General features: G+C 42.8%; 1 protein-coding gene across 2 annotated transcripts in view; it reads right to left on the reverse strand.

Annotated features, from left to right (window-relative positions):
• Window positions 1-2813: 2813 nt before the first annotated feature.
• The window catches only part of LOC140421185 (zinc finger MYM-type protein 3-like), a 157998-nt gene continuing 146577 nt past the window's right edge, over window positions 2814-14234 (reverse strand). For both annotated transcript variants that reach the window (XM_072505687.1, XM_072505688.1), the window contains 2 exons: window positions 9326-9443; window positions 2814-5457 (listed from right to left, as the gene is read on the reverse strand). In XM_072505687.1, coding sequence (XP_072361788.1) covers window positions 5256-5457; window positions 9326-9443 — 320 coding nt within the window. In that variant the 3' untranslated portion in view covers window positions 2814-5255. The remainder of the gene's footprint in view (window positions 5458-9325; window positions 9444-14234) is intronic.

Here is a 14234-nt window from a genome sequence, read left to right on the forward strand (position 1 = left end):
CCTTGGGGATGAAGGAGGTATTGGACAGTATAAGGGGTATGAAGTTGGGGAAAGCCCGGGGGCCCGATGGGTACCCGGCAGAACTCAGGAGTTTGCGACGGATCAAGCACATCTCTTTGGGGGCATTTTAATGAGGCTCTGGAGAAGGGAGAGCTGCCGGGAACGATGATGCAGGCAACGATCACATTGATACCAAAGAAGGGGGAAGGACAAAATGTGAGTCGTATAGACCCATATCGCTGTTAAATACAGATGTGAAAGTGCTGGCTAAGTTGGTATTGGGAAGGATGGAAGGTTGTGTTCCGGGGTAGTTGCGGAGGACCAAACCGGTTTTGTAAAGGGCAGCTTTCTAGTAATATAAGGAGACTGTTAAGTACCAGAGGTAGTGGTGTCCATGGATGCAGAGAAGGCATTTGACCAGGTGGAGTGCGGTACCTGGTTGAGGTCCTGGGAAGGTTCAGGCTGAAGTTTGTGGAGTCTGTTATACGTGCACCAAAGATAGTGTATTGACCAACGATATGGGCTCACAAAACTTTTAACTGCACAAGGGAACAAGGCAGGGCTGCCCGTTAATCGCTGTTGTCGTTTGCAGTAGCGATAGAGACTCTGGCAATGGCTCTCAAGGGGGTGACAGGAATTACGAGGGGACAAATGGAGCATTGGGTATCGCTATCTACGGAGGACCTACTATTGTATGTATCAGACCCACTGGAGAGCATGGAGAGGATCACGGGCCTGTTGGGGAAGATCGGGGCGTTCTCGGGATATAAGCTAAATGGAGGGAAAAATGAAGTGTTCCCGGTGAACGAGTTGGGTCGGCGAGCCAATCTCGGGAGGTTGCCATTCAAGGTGGCCAGAGATAGGTTTAGATACTTGGGGATTCAGGTAGTGAAGGAATGGGCGATGCTACATAAATGGAATCTAACAAAACTGGTGGAGATCAGGGAGGATCTGAAGTGGTGGGGCACTTTGCATTTGACTCTGGCAGGGAGGGTCCAAGTGGTGAAGATGAACATTCTGCCGAGGTTCCTGTTCATATTCCAGAAACTTTTGATCTTTGTACCAACGGCCTTCTTTCGAAAACTGGATACAATCTCAGACTTTGTATGGGCAGGGAAGGTGTCAAGGGTTAAGACCGCCCTGCTACAGACAGAGACAAGCTGAAGGGAGGGTTAGCATTGCCGAACCTGCAACATTATTACTGGGCAGTGAATGTGGAGAAGGTGAGGCGGTGGTGGAAAGGAGGGGGCAGAATGGATTAGGATAGACGAAGAAGCATGTAAGGTGCCCAGCTTGAGGGCTATGTTGACAGCAGCATCGCGAATGGCGGCAAGGAAATACAAGAAGAGTTCGCTGGTGCAGACCACAGTAGAGATGTGAAACCAACTGAAGAGGCATTTCAGGATAAAAGGGATGTCGGTGTGAGAGAGAAAGGAGAGAGACGCTATGTGTAGGAAGTGGAGAGACGTGGGGCTGGTTAACGTTAGGTATCTGTACCTGGCAGAGAGGTTTTGCCAGTATAGAGGAGCTGAAGGAGAGTGTAGAGCTCCAAAGAGAAAATGAGTTTAGGTACCTGCAGGTAAGGGACTTCATGCGGAAGGTTTGGAAAGCGTTCCCTAGGTTGCCGAGGTACACCCTATTGGGAGTGATTGCAACTTCTGAATGTGAAAGGGGAGGGCAGGATCGGGGACATATACAGGTGGCTGGGAGAGCAGGGAGGTGAGCAGGTGGTGAAGATTAAGAAGTGGGAGGGGAGATAAATTGGAGATTATGGAGTGAGGTGCTACGAAGGGCAAATGTGACCACCTTGTGCACAAGGATGAGCCTGATACAGTTCAAGGTGGTGTACAGGGTACATATGACTCAGGGAAGAATGAGTGGATTCTTTTAAGGGGTGGGAGACGAGTGAGAGAAGTGTGGGTGGGGACCAGCGAATCATACACATGTTCTGGCGCTGCGAAAAGTTGGCGAGATTCTGGATGGGAGTGTCCGTGGTGCTAACAAGGATAGTGGGGGAGGATGTTGAGCCGGAGCTTTTGGTGGCGATATTTGGGATATAGCAGAAGCCGGAGCTGATGGAGGCTGATGTTGTGGCTATAGTCTCTCTTGATTGCTCGGTGAAGAATTCTATTGAGTGGCGGTCAGCAACGCTACAAGGGGTGGCGGCCTGGCTGGAGGACTTGTATGACTTTCTTCGGCTGGAAAAGATCAAATACGAATGAAAGGGTTCAGCGGAGGGCTTCGAGGCAAGGTGGGGGATGTTCGTGGCCGTGTTTGAGATTCAACAGGACTGCAATGTTACTTTTTTGATTTTCCACTGCAGAGGAGGCGAGATGCTTTTAAAATATTGCAAGAGAGGTAATCAGTCACCCTGTAAACAAAAGACTTTGTTGTTCATCTCTGCAGGACCTGCCTAAACTGGCCATCTACAGTTATTTCAACACAAATGTAAACTATCCACGATCACGGTTATTCTTTCCGAAACAAACCATCTCAAACAGTTGGTATAACGAATTGGTTTATCAGTGTAGATGGGGAGTAGGAAAAAAGCAGCATACAAAAGATTTGGGCAATTTCCCTTCCTTGCAATGGCTCAACAATACTCCCATGAACATTGAGGTGAAGAATCAGAAAATATGAAAAAGCAGTTTTATAGACATTCCCTCATTGCGTTGATGCCTTCAGCTACAAACCCAAAAATACATCTTTTTTTTAGAAAATCATTTTCATCACAAAAAAATTCAAGCATCAAGTTTTGGAATTCTAAACAACTCGGACTAGAAAGAACTAATGAATGCACAATAGACAAAAAATTAACTGGGAGAACACAATTATCTTTATGTTTTCAGCCACTTTTCTACAATTTTTTCCAATAAAATAAGATGACATCATGGTTCAGCTTTGGTCAACAATTTATACAATGACAGATACCTGTGTGGTTAATTTTGGGAACAGTAAGACTACCAATGCCCATTAATGGATGGATGGGGCACACCCAAACTCAGTCTCAGTTCAATGCAGCTATTATGGATATTACTTATTAGAAAGAATCTAATAAATACACAATTGCATTTCCACAAGCAGATACCATTTAACAGGGTCCATTTGGAACAGTTAGGCCACCATCTCTCTTCTAATCCCTTTTCCAAGGCAAAAGACAGCACTTTGGAAGCATTACAGCATTCTATGTAATGAGATCTCAAGATCCTTATTGTTTCAAATTACCCATCTCCCAAGAATTCTTTCACGTTAAGCGGAGAAGACATAGCTCTTCACAGATTACAGTTCAACATAAGGAAGATATAAAAAGGGTCATTATAGTGTCCCTACACTAAATACCCTAAAAATGCTTCACTGTGGACATGTAAATACCTTTTCCCCTAAATGTTACATCACATTAAAAAAAGTACACTTTCTGAAATGATTTGAGTGACACGCAACTGCTTTCTTCTGATAGGAGTTTTAACTATTGGTGATTGTGATACAGCAGTTTGTAAATCCCTTGCAACGTAAGGTCCATCCAGTTTGCAAAAGCACCTTTTAAAATTTTCTTTAAAAAATTAAACTGTGAGAGAACTTGGCAAACCATCAGGTTACCAACTGAATACTGTGCAGATATTTACCATTTTAAAACAGATTGGTTTTACACTGATCTAGCTCACTGAAACAAATTCATATATACTAGAGAAATACACACAAGAGACAGTATCCCCTTTTTGATCCCCTTCTCTCCCTGGTTTCTACAAATACTGAATTTCTCAACAGTTCAGTTGAACCACCTGGCAGTACCAAGATACAGCATGTGCACAATAACGGAGCAACATCTTTGCCCGCCTTAACCCTCCCCATCAATCCTTAATCGCAAAAACATTTCAGTGCATTAGTTATCTGCATGAGCTGCGGAGATTTTTCTTTTAAGCTTCGCTTTGAATTCTAATCCACCTGTTGTGGTCTTAAAGAAAGAGGATTTAGCTGGTCACAAAGTTCTCCAGGTCAAGTTGAGAGTATTAGCAGCACTGCGGGATGAGGTGAGGGAATGGCAAAGGGTTATTTCTATTGAAAATTAAATTTAAATTCAGATCAAGAAATTATTACTCTTCAGATAACCGTCTTCCCCCCCAACCCCCCACCCTCTATTTCAAGGTCCTCTGCACTGGCAATTCTGGACATCAACTAGCACCTATAAATGTTCACAGCCTTTTAGTTTGTAATAAAAAAAACACAAAATACAATAAAATCTTTTTGCAGATTCAGATATTAACAAACATGCAGAGGGGCAGACAAGGACTATGGAGAAGGGCCAATTTATGGTGCTCAAGCTCTTTTGTTTCTTCTCTGCTATTCAGAAATTGTTTTCTCAAACATCTCAAGCTCTCAAACCCGATTAAGACCCAGCAGATTGAGCAGAAAACACCCTTCAGACAAACAGGTACCTCACAGGTGGTATTCACCGTCCAAATCAATTATAAAAAAATATACTTTTTGAATGCTATCCATGCACTTTGGAAACATTCCTCCTTGCTCATTCCTCCTCCAAACATCATCAGGGACAGCTGAGAATAAATCTGTAATGTAATAACTGAATGCAAGGATATTTCAGAGTTCATATTCCAAATGTGTCTCAGTGGTAGGACTCCACCACATGCCTTCAAATTATCTTCCTGATCATCTGTGAGCAATGCAGTAACTTAGGACAAGGCTGCATGGCAACAATTTCTTGGGACATGTAGCCTCAACAGAGAAAAGGTGTGACCCCACACTCCACCCCCAATCCCACAAATACCATTTTCCTTTTTCTCAAATGAGAGCAACGGGTGGAATGTTCTGGAAGGCAGCATCTGCCATTCCACATTGATGTTCACTTAAGCAACTCTAAAAGCAAACACTGCAATTAAATTAAGGTCTCTCCCATTGCATCAGCATGCATACTGCTATTCATCTCAGCTGTTCCATTCAGAGCAAAGACAAAGTTGACTGCTTATTGACTTCAGGAGTTTTAGGTTCAAAGTATGTTTTTTTGGTCTCTAGAGAATGTTACGTACACCCAATTGTCAGCAAGTGTACGCAAGCTAAAAGGGATACTGTCTCTAAAACAATGGTGACAGTCTAACCGTCTCTGCTCTCACAAATGGGCCACATGACTCTGCAAGTAGGTGTGTAGTAATTTTTCCCCCGCAGCACCAAGTGGGCCAGCCTATAATGACCCATTGTTTTTCTAATAAAAGAACAGAACTCTGTACAACATCTACTACACATCATCCTTCAACGTCATCATCTTCTAGTGAATCCTTTGAATAGTCGTCATAGATTTCCTTCACAGCCATAATTCTGTTCAGCATGCTCTCCAACATACTCCGATCCATGGGAATAACGGAGTACCACAAGGGGCTCTCTGCCACACAGGAACGCTCAGGTTGCAAGTAGAAAACATCATTCCTGTTCTTCATACTCTCAGGACTGGAACAAAACAAAACCAAAAAGAATTAATATGGAAGAGTATCGTTCAGAAAATGCTGCTTTCACCTCCTCCGCAGAGTTCCATACCGCTATCAAACACGGTGAGAATTCTTTTTCTATCACTTCTTGAAGCAGCTAGGAACACCTTGCTTTTAGCTCTTCATCCCTTACTTCAGATGACACATTTAGGGTGGGTTTCCTTATGTGGTAACTAAGTCATAGAAAAGCATCACCACTGCAAAGTTAATTCCCATGTTAGTTCACTGTTGTTGCATTGCAATTAGGTCACTGCAATTAGGCTTTGCGTCACTGATGGAAATGTTTGCATGTAAACATATGACTGAATATACTGACATTTCTATTCCTGGTCATTATGGGGTTAAGTAATTTCCTGAAGATAACAATGCTGTAAGACTACGATTGGTTTTACACAACTTGTACAGAGCTCTCCTCCATTTAGTGCGTTTTGCTCGAAAAATCACTCATCTTTTTTGGGAGAACCTGTGGTAGTCACCAGCTTGCACATTATCTTTTCTAATAGATTTTGAAAATTACATTATTTGCTGTGTAACTAAACTTTGCCATAACTTCTATAAAATATGCTTATTATCTAGATGTCCTGCCCCATAGGCAACTGTGGTCAACAGTGAGCAACTGATTTGCCAGCTCTATCCATAGACATTCCGTTATCAGATTGGACTTGATGTCTCCTCTGGTCAGATTGTAGTCACACACATTCAATCAAGATTGGCATTTATTGAGATACAATGGAACCACACCAACATAAATCAGTTCGTTCAGTGCAGAACATGGTTCCTTTAAAGGGGGATCGTCTTCAAGAAAACAATTCATTTTAATCTTTGTGGTGGCACAGGGACTAAAAAGGGCACAGGACCACAGAGAGGTGCATTATTTTTATAATAACGTCATCTTCATGCAGCTTGTTGCTTTATAGTCATCACCATATGATGAAAATGTTTGGCAAAGACTTTAACTTAAGATAATATGACCTTTAATAGCGAATAAAAATGTCATTTAAAAATTAAGCCCATTGGCTGCACAATGGTAAAGTGGTTAGCTCTGCTGCCTCATGGCACCGAGGACCTGGGTTCGATCCCGGCCCCGGGTCAGTGTATAGCACATTCTCCCCATGTCCGTGTGGGTCTCACCCCCCACAACTCAAAAATGTGCGGGATAGGTGAATTGGTCACGCTAAATTGCCCCTTAATCGGAAACAAAAAATGAATTGGGTACTTTAAATATATCATTTTTTTTAAAATTCAACCCATGTATTTCTACTCTAATATATGAAGTAAAAGGAGGTCAATCCTATTTGATAGTAACCATTATGGTGAAAAAGTAGGTTTAGCAGCCTTTTTGGTGCCAGGTCATGTGTACGCAAAGCTGCTTTTCCTATTTGAGGGAATATTATAAAATGCAAGATATCTTTTTCTTCCCCCCGAATTATATTTGTTTTATTGGACAGAATACACTATATTACAGTTGTGCTGCTTGAGCTTTTTTCAAAGTTTTGGAGGTCCTGATATGTGCCAACCTTCCATCTTGCCCATCTTTGTGAGAGCTGCAATTACGCTAAGACCAAGGCAGGCTGAGGTACCAGTCATGTAGCTGTGAGCTCTCACCCAGAGAATGATTCCTGAAGCACAAACTCCAATGAAATAATTTAAAGGATCATCTTCAGTACCTCGGATTTGCGCAGTTAGGCAAGTGGTCACTCCAAAGATTGCACCAAGTGCAGCCATAGTGAAGGTGCCACTGGCTGCTCTCTGCACGGCATCCACAACATTAGCAGGTTGAAATGCAACAATATGATAGGCTGAGCCAACGAGGCCGATGCCGGCCCCGATCCGTGTGGTCGCCCAGGTTTTGCTGGGACATTCCTCGCCATCCGCCGCGTCCCAGTAACCCATCGCCGTGCGGCTCAAGGACACGGTCACTCAAAATGCAAGATTTCTAAAGCTCAAAGCTTTGCTTTACTTGGTGGCGAGCACTGCTGCCTCAGAGCGCCAGGGACCCAGGTTCGATTCCAACCTCGGGTGACTGTGTGGAGTTTGCATGCTCTGCCCGTGTCTGCGTCTGTTTCCTCCGGGTGCTTTGGTTTCCACCCACAGTGGAAAGATTTTGGGGCTAAGTGAATTGCCCCTGGGTTTAGGTGGAGTTATGGGGTTACCAAACAACGCAGGTAGTAGGTCTAGGCTTGGTGCTCTTTTAGAGGGTTGGTGTGGACTCGATGGGCCGAATAGCCTCCTTCTGCACTGCAGTGATTCCATGGCCTGCTCGGAGTCTTATGAATATACATTGAAATGGTTTAAATGGAGATTTAAAATTAAATGTTTTGCAAGGTATCCCATAAAGTGAACAGTAGCTTCTTAATACCCAACTCTCAGGCAGCAGAAACTGACACAATAACATACTTCCTTCTACATTATCTGGCAAAATCAGCAGAGCTCATTCTTTGTCCTTCACAACCCTGCCAATCAGCAGGGTGTGCGACATTCTTAATTCTCCTCAACGTTTCCAGAGTACCGTTTTACTTGCAGATCAAAGAGTGACATGTTCTTTTTTTAAGGCGTATAAAAACAGGGCAAGTCTTTGTTCTCTCTTCTAAAAACAATATAGGAGACTAAAATAGCATTAGACAAATGCCAAGGTACAAGCATTAGTTGTATTAAGCACAATAATCAGTTTAGCATTAGTGCAAGTGGAATCAATGAGAGGAAATGTTATCCTCCAAAAACTATGAGGGGTAGGACGGGATATTAAAAATCTCAATCTTAACCCCAACTTCCTCAGTTTCGCTTCCAAAAAATTAATTATAAAATTTTTCCAATTAAAGGGGCAAGTTAGCGTGGCCAATCCACCTATCCTGCACCTGGCTGTGGGGATGAGAGCCACGCAGACAAGGGGAGAATGTGCAAACTCCACACAGACAGTGACCCGAGGCCAGGATCGAACCTGGGTACTTGGCGCCGTGAGGGAGCAGTGCTAACCACTGTGCCACCTTGCTGCGCCAATTTCATTTTTAAGGGAGTTGGAATGAGGGAGGTTGTGAAGGATAGCAGCAACCAATTTGCTCCTTGGAGACATTTTGGCAATTCAACTATATAACAAGGTTATATGCCTCACATACAGAACCACCACTGATGTCTTAACCCTGGCCAGATGTTTTTTTTAGGCCTCAGGAACCCAGTTAAAAAAGGGAGAGGATGGCAGAATCCAGGAGCCAAGTGACTCAACAAGCAACCTTCCGATCTCCTGTCTGGCCTCCAATCTCCACTGATCCCCATCTCAGATCTTCCAATCTCCGTCTAATTCCAGGCCACCATCTCCCTTAAAAGTAGTCCAATATTTCTAACACCATTTTGATGACAAGACAGCGCACTTTGAGAATTCCCATACCATCACCCCACAGCATCAAGAACAGAGTTTACAAAATTATTTTTTAAAATTTTAATTAAAACATTTTGAATACCATTTAACAGATCAGAATTAAATAGAGAAATCTTTCTATTCTGCATGAAAATAAGTTATACCTGGTCACTGACTGAATGATCCAAATATTGAATGCTGCAAATGCAAAGTTTTCAGAATCAATTTCCAATTAAGTGGCAATTTAGCATAGCCAATCCACCTGCACATCTTTGGTTTGTGGGGCAAGACCTATGCAGACATGGGGAGAATGTTCAAACGCACACGGTCAGTGACCCGGGGCTGGGATCGAATCCGGGTCCTTGGCGCCGTGAAACAGCAGTGCTAACCACTGCACCACCGTGTTGCCCATGATTACAAAAATCTACCCCAAAATGCAAGTTTCAAAATACGAGAAGGAAAGAACTGATGGCCTCACCATTTCGAGAGGTAGAACTCATAAAATTTCACCGGGCATCTTAATGGATTCATTCGGTTTTCTCTTTGCTCCAAAACAGCAACTTCCTCTTCACGTTTCCTCTTTCCCATCGTGCTGCCTAGAAACAAAAAAGCAGAGAACAAAACTGAGCCATGTACAGAAATTTAAATGATCTTTATAAAATTTCAGTTCAGATTTTCCTGAACAATATTTGTTAATTAGTGCTCGGAGTAACTTTAAGTAATTGGACACCATAATAATTAAAAAATCAAAAGCGCAATCATTTTAACCTTCATGCTGCAAGGTGTGTGAAACTTTTAGCAAATAAACTCATTTTTACAAATTAAATGTGGAAAAAATAAACTTCTTTTTGTCCCTTCTCATCCTCAATTCCAATTTCACAGACCAGGAGCAATCAACATTCCTAAATGAGTGCTCCCAAATGAACACTCTTCAGATTTGAATCAAGACAATGAACAGTCGCGCTATTCCTTCCTGGGAGTCTTTCAGCTGAGCTCAGTCCTGACTTTCCAGCAGGAATCACTGGATGGTACACTGAATTAGTGAATGTGGCCAATTTCTCCCTGTTGTTCTAGCAGCCAAAGGTGCCAAAACCAATGGCAATTAAATGTTAATCAGCTGAAAGAAATTGCTTGAATAGGTGCTAATTATTGTGAGCAGGAAATTGAGAACACACTTATAATTTGGCATGGCTCAAAATAGCTGTAGAAGTAAACAACATCAAATGGAGAGCAGCGTAAATAGAATGGTTGGTGAGTGCAGAAGGGTGAAGGAGGTGCTGCTACTTGCCTCCTGCACTTGTCGTGGCTTATTCAAGCTTGAGGCATCAAGTACATATGAATCAGGAGCAGGCTACTTGGTCCCTCAAGTCTGCTCCGCCATTCAAGATCAAGGACGATATGATTGTAACTTCACCCCACATTCCTGCTTAGCCCCCAATAACCTTTCACCCCATTAATCAAGAATCTATCTAGTTTTGTCTTAAAAATATTCCAAAGTTCTGTTTCCATTAGCTTCTGAGGAAAAGTTCCAGAGACTCACAACTCTAAATTCTCATCTCCATCTTAAATAAGTGACCCCTACTTCTAGATTCTGCAACAAGAGGAAACATCCTCTCCACATCCACCCTGTCAAGACCCCTCAGGGTCTGGTATGTTTCAATCAAGTCGCCTCTTACTCTTCTAAACTTCAGTGGATACAAGCCCAGTCTGTCTAACCTTACCTCAAAAGACAACCCACCCATTTCTGGTATTAGTCCAGTAAACCTTTTCTGAAATGTTTCCAACACGATTACATCTTTCCTTAAATAAGGTGACCAACATTGCACACAATACTCATTATGTGGTCTCATCAATTCCCTGTATAGCTGAAGCATAACCTTCCTACTTCTGTAATTAATTTCCCTCACAATAAACGATTACAGTTTTCCTCATTACTTGTTGTACCTGTATGCTAGCCTTTATAATTCATGCACTAGGACACCCACATTCATCTGCACCAGAGTTGTGCAGTCTCTCACCATTTTGATAAGCTTTTTTATTCTTGCTGTCAAAAAATCGACAAATAACACTTGCCCACATTATGAAATGAAAAAAATGAAAAATGCTTATTGTCACAAGTAGGCTTCAAATGAAGTTACTGTGAAAAGCCCCTAGTCGCCACATTCCGGTGCCTGTTCGGGGAGGCTGGTACGGGAATTGAACCATGCTGCTGCCCTGCCTGGGTCTGCTTTCAAAGCCAGCGATTTAGCCCTGTGCTAAACCAACCCCTAGATTAGACTCATTAGACTCTATTTGCCAATTCTTTGCCCACTTACTTAACCTAAATGTCCCTTTGTAGCCTATTGTTGCAACCGGTCCACAGAAAATGCTATCTCCCTGGCCCTACATTCAACACTCAAAAACCTCAGCAACAAGGACACCTACAATTATTCATCGATTACAGCTCCACCTTTATCCTGATAAAACTAATAACCAAACTCTGCAATTTTGGACTTGACGCCTCCCTTCCACACCAACTTGACTTCCTCACCAACAGACCGCAATCTGCCAGGATAGGTTAACAGCACCTCCTCCACAATAGTCCTCAACATTAGGACCCCACAAGGTTGGGCGCTCAGTCCTCTACTGTACTCCCTGTACACACACACGACCGTGTGGCAATATTTGACTCCAATTCTATCTATAAGTTTGCAGATGATACGACTGCGGTGGGTCGTAATCAAATAATGACGAGTCAGACTACAGAAGGGAGATGGATCACTTGGTTGCATAGTGTACCGAAAACAACCTCCCTCTCAATGTCAGCAAAATCAAGGAACTGATAATGGACTTCAGGAAACGTACTATGACTCACGCCCGTCTACATCAATGGCTCCGAAGTGGAAATGTTCGATAGCTTTAGGTTCCTGGGGGTCACCATCACAAACAGACTGTCCTGGTGTACTCACGTTGATGCAACAGTTAAGAAAGCCCAACAACGTCTCTACTTCCTATGGAAGCTAAAGAAATTTGGCATGTCTGCATCGACTCTCTCAATCTTCTACAGATGTGCCATAGAGAGCATCCTATCAGGCTGCAACACAGCTTGGTTTGGCAACTGCTCGACCCACGATCGCAGAGTGTGGTGAACTCAGCCCAACGGATTACACAAGTTTGCCACCCTCCCATTGATTCTGTCTACACCTCCCGCTGTCTCAGGAAGGCAGACAGCATTTATCAGTGACCCCTCACATCCAGGCTTTACCCTCTTCCAGACCCTTCTATCAGACAGAAGATACAGAAGTCTGAAGATCCGAACATCCAGACTTGGGAACAGCTTCTTCCCCACAGTTACCAGACTCCTCAACGACTCTCCCTCAGACTGATCTGTTCCCTATAAGACACTATTCACAACACTCTATGCTGCTCTTGTTTATGGCGTATTTGCATTGCTATTTTGCCCTGTTCCATATTGTAACTAATTACTTAGTGTTGATGTACCATGTACTTTTTCCACGTTCACTGTAACTATCTACTATTTTTGGTGACCACTGTGTACATACTGTGCGTTTCCTTGGCCGCAGAAAAATACTTTTCGCTGTACTTCGGTACGTGACAATAAATAAATCAAATCAAAATCAACTCCTTATACCCTCTTCACAATTTACTTTTCTACCAATCTTTGTTTTATCAGCAAATTCAGCGACCGTACCTTCATCCAAGAAACTTATATAAATCGTCAAGAATTGAGGTCCAAGCTCTCATCCCTTTTGCTCACCAGTAATCATATCCTGCCAACCAGAAAAAGACCCATCTGTGCCAACTCTGCTTCCTATTAGCTAGCCAATCTTCAATCTACCCCAAAATATTTTCCCCTACACCATGAGCTTTTATTTTCCACAATACCTTTTAATGTGGCACCTTATAAAATGCCTTCTGGAAATCCATATATGGTACATATACCAGTTCCCTTTTATCCACAGCACATGTAACTCCTTCAAAGAACTTCAATAGGTGAAACATTTCACTTTCACAAAACCATGCTGACTCTGCTTGATTGCCTTGAATTTTTCCAAGTGCCCTTCTGTAACATATTTGATAATGGCTTCTAACATTTTCCCTATGACAGATATTAAGCTAATTGGCCTATAGTTTCTTGCTTCTGGTCTCCCTTTTTGCTATCTTCCAATCTAATGGAATTTCCCCCGAATTTAGGAAAATTAAAACCAATGTATCTACCACCTCATTAGTCACTTGTTTCAAGACCCATGGGTGAAGTCCATCTGGACCCAGGGATTTGTCAGCCCACTGACTAAATAATTTGCACAATATCACTTCCCTGGTGATTGTAATTTTCCTGAGTTCCTTTCATTTCCATTTCCTGATTTACTGCTATTTCAGGGATCTTGCGTGTGCCATAGCCCTGCTTTCCGTTATCAATTCCCCAGACAGGGCAGCATGGTGGTACAGTGGGTTAGTCCTGCTGCCTCACGGCGCCGAGGTCCCAGGTTCGATCTGGGTCACTGCCCGTGTGGAGTTTGCACATTCTCCCCGTGTGTGTGTGGGTTTCACCCCCACAACCCAAAGATATGCAGGCTAGGTGGATTGGCCACGTTAAATTGCCCCTTAATTGGAAAAATGAATTGCGTACTCTAAATTTAAAAAAAAATCAATTCCCCAGACACACTTTCGATAGAACCAACACTCACTTAACTCTTTTCTTATTAAATAATCTGTAGAAACTCTTCCTTGGTCTTTATATTACTAACTAGCTTTCTCTCATACTCTAGTTTTTCCCTCGTCAATCAACGGTTGGTGGATCAGATCAAACAGCACATCCCTTCAGTTGCTTGCAACAGTTACCCAAGCCTGCGTTGGCAAAAATGCAAAAAGTGTCCAACATTAGATGTAATTCTGTGATTGCACAGCACTCACTACATAATCCTGATTGCGCTAAAAATTACACTGACAACCAATTTGGCTCACTTAAGTGTGCTGGAAGCTACACATATTCACACACATGGCCCTGTCCTTCACTGACAGAAAGAGCATGTCCACACACCGTGCCTTTTTCAACTAAACAAAAGTTTGAGGGATATGCATTCCCTGGTTTATTCGCCATAACAATGCCTTGATCAATTAGCGTTGACCTGCCTGGTTTGAATTTAAACAAAGCTTGGCAATTAACTATTCCCTGGTGCATTCTTCATGGCAACACCTCCATCAATCATAGTCCACTTGCCAACCAATAAGCACGCTCCTCTAATATGTATAAATTGTCATGGAGATCCAAAAAACAGTTTGTTGCCCACATGTCATGAACAGGTACAGAAAATCAAAGAGCCTAATGGGAAGTTGGCCGTTGTATCTGGAACAGAAGAGCTCTGGATCCAATAAGATTTTAATGC

This window comes from Scyliorhinus torazame, chromosome 5 (assembly GCF_047496885.1).
Source record: "Scyliorhinus torazame isolate Kashiwa2021f chromosome 5, sScyTor2.1, whole genome shotgun sequence".
Lineage (NCBI taxonomy): Eukaryota > Metazoa > Chordata > Chondrichthyes > Carcharhiniformes > Scyliorhinidae > Scyliorhinus > Scyliorhinus torazame.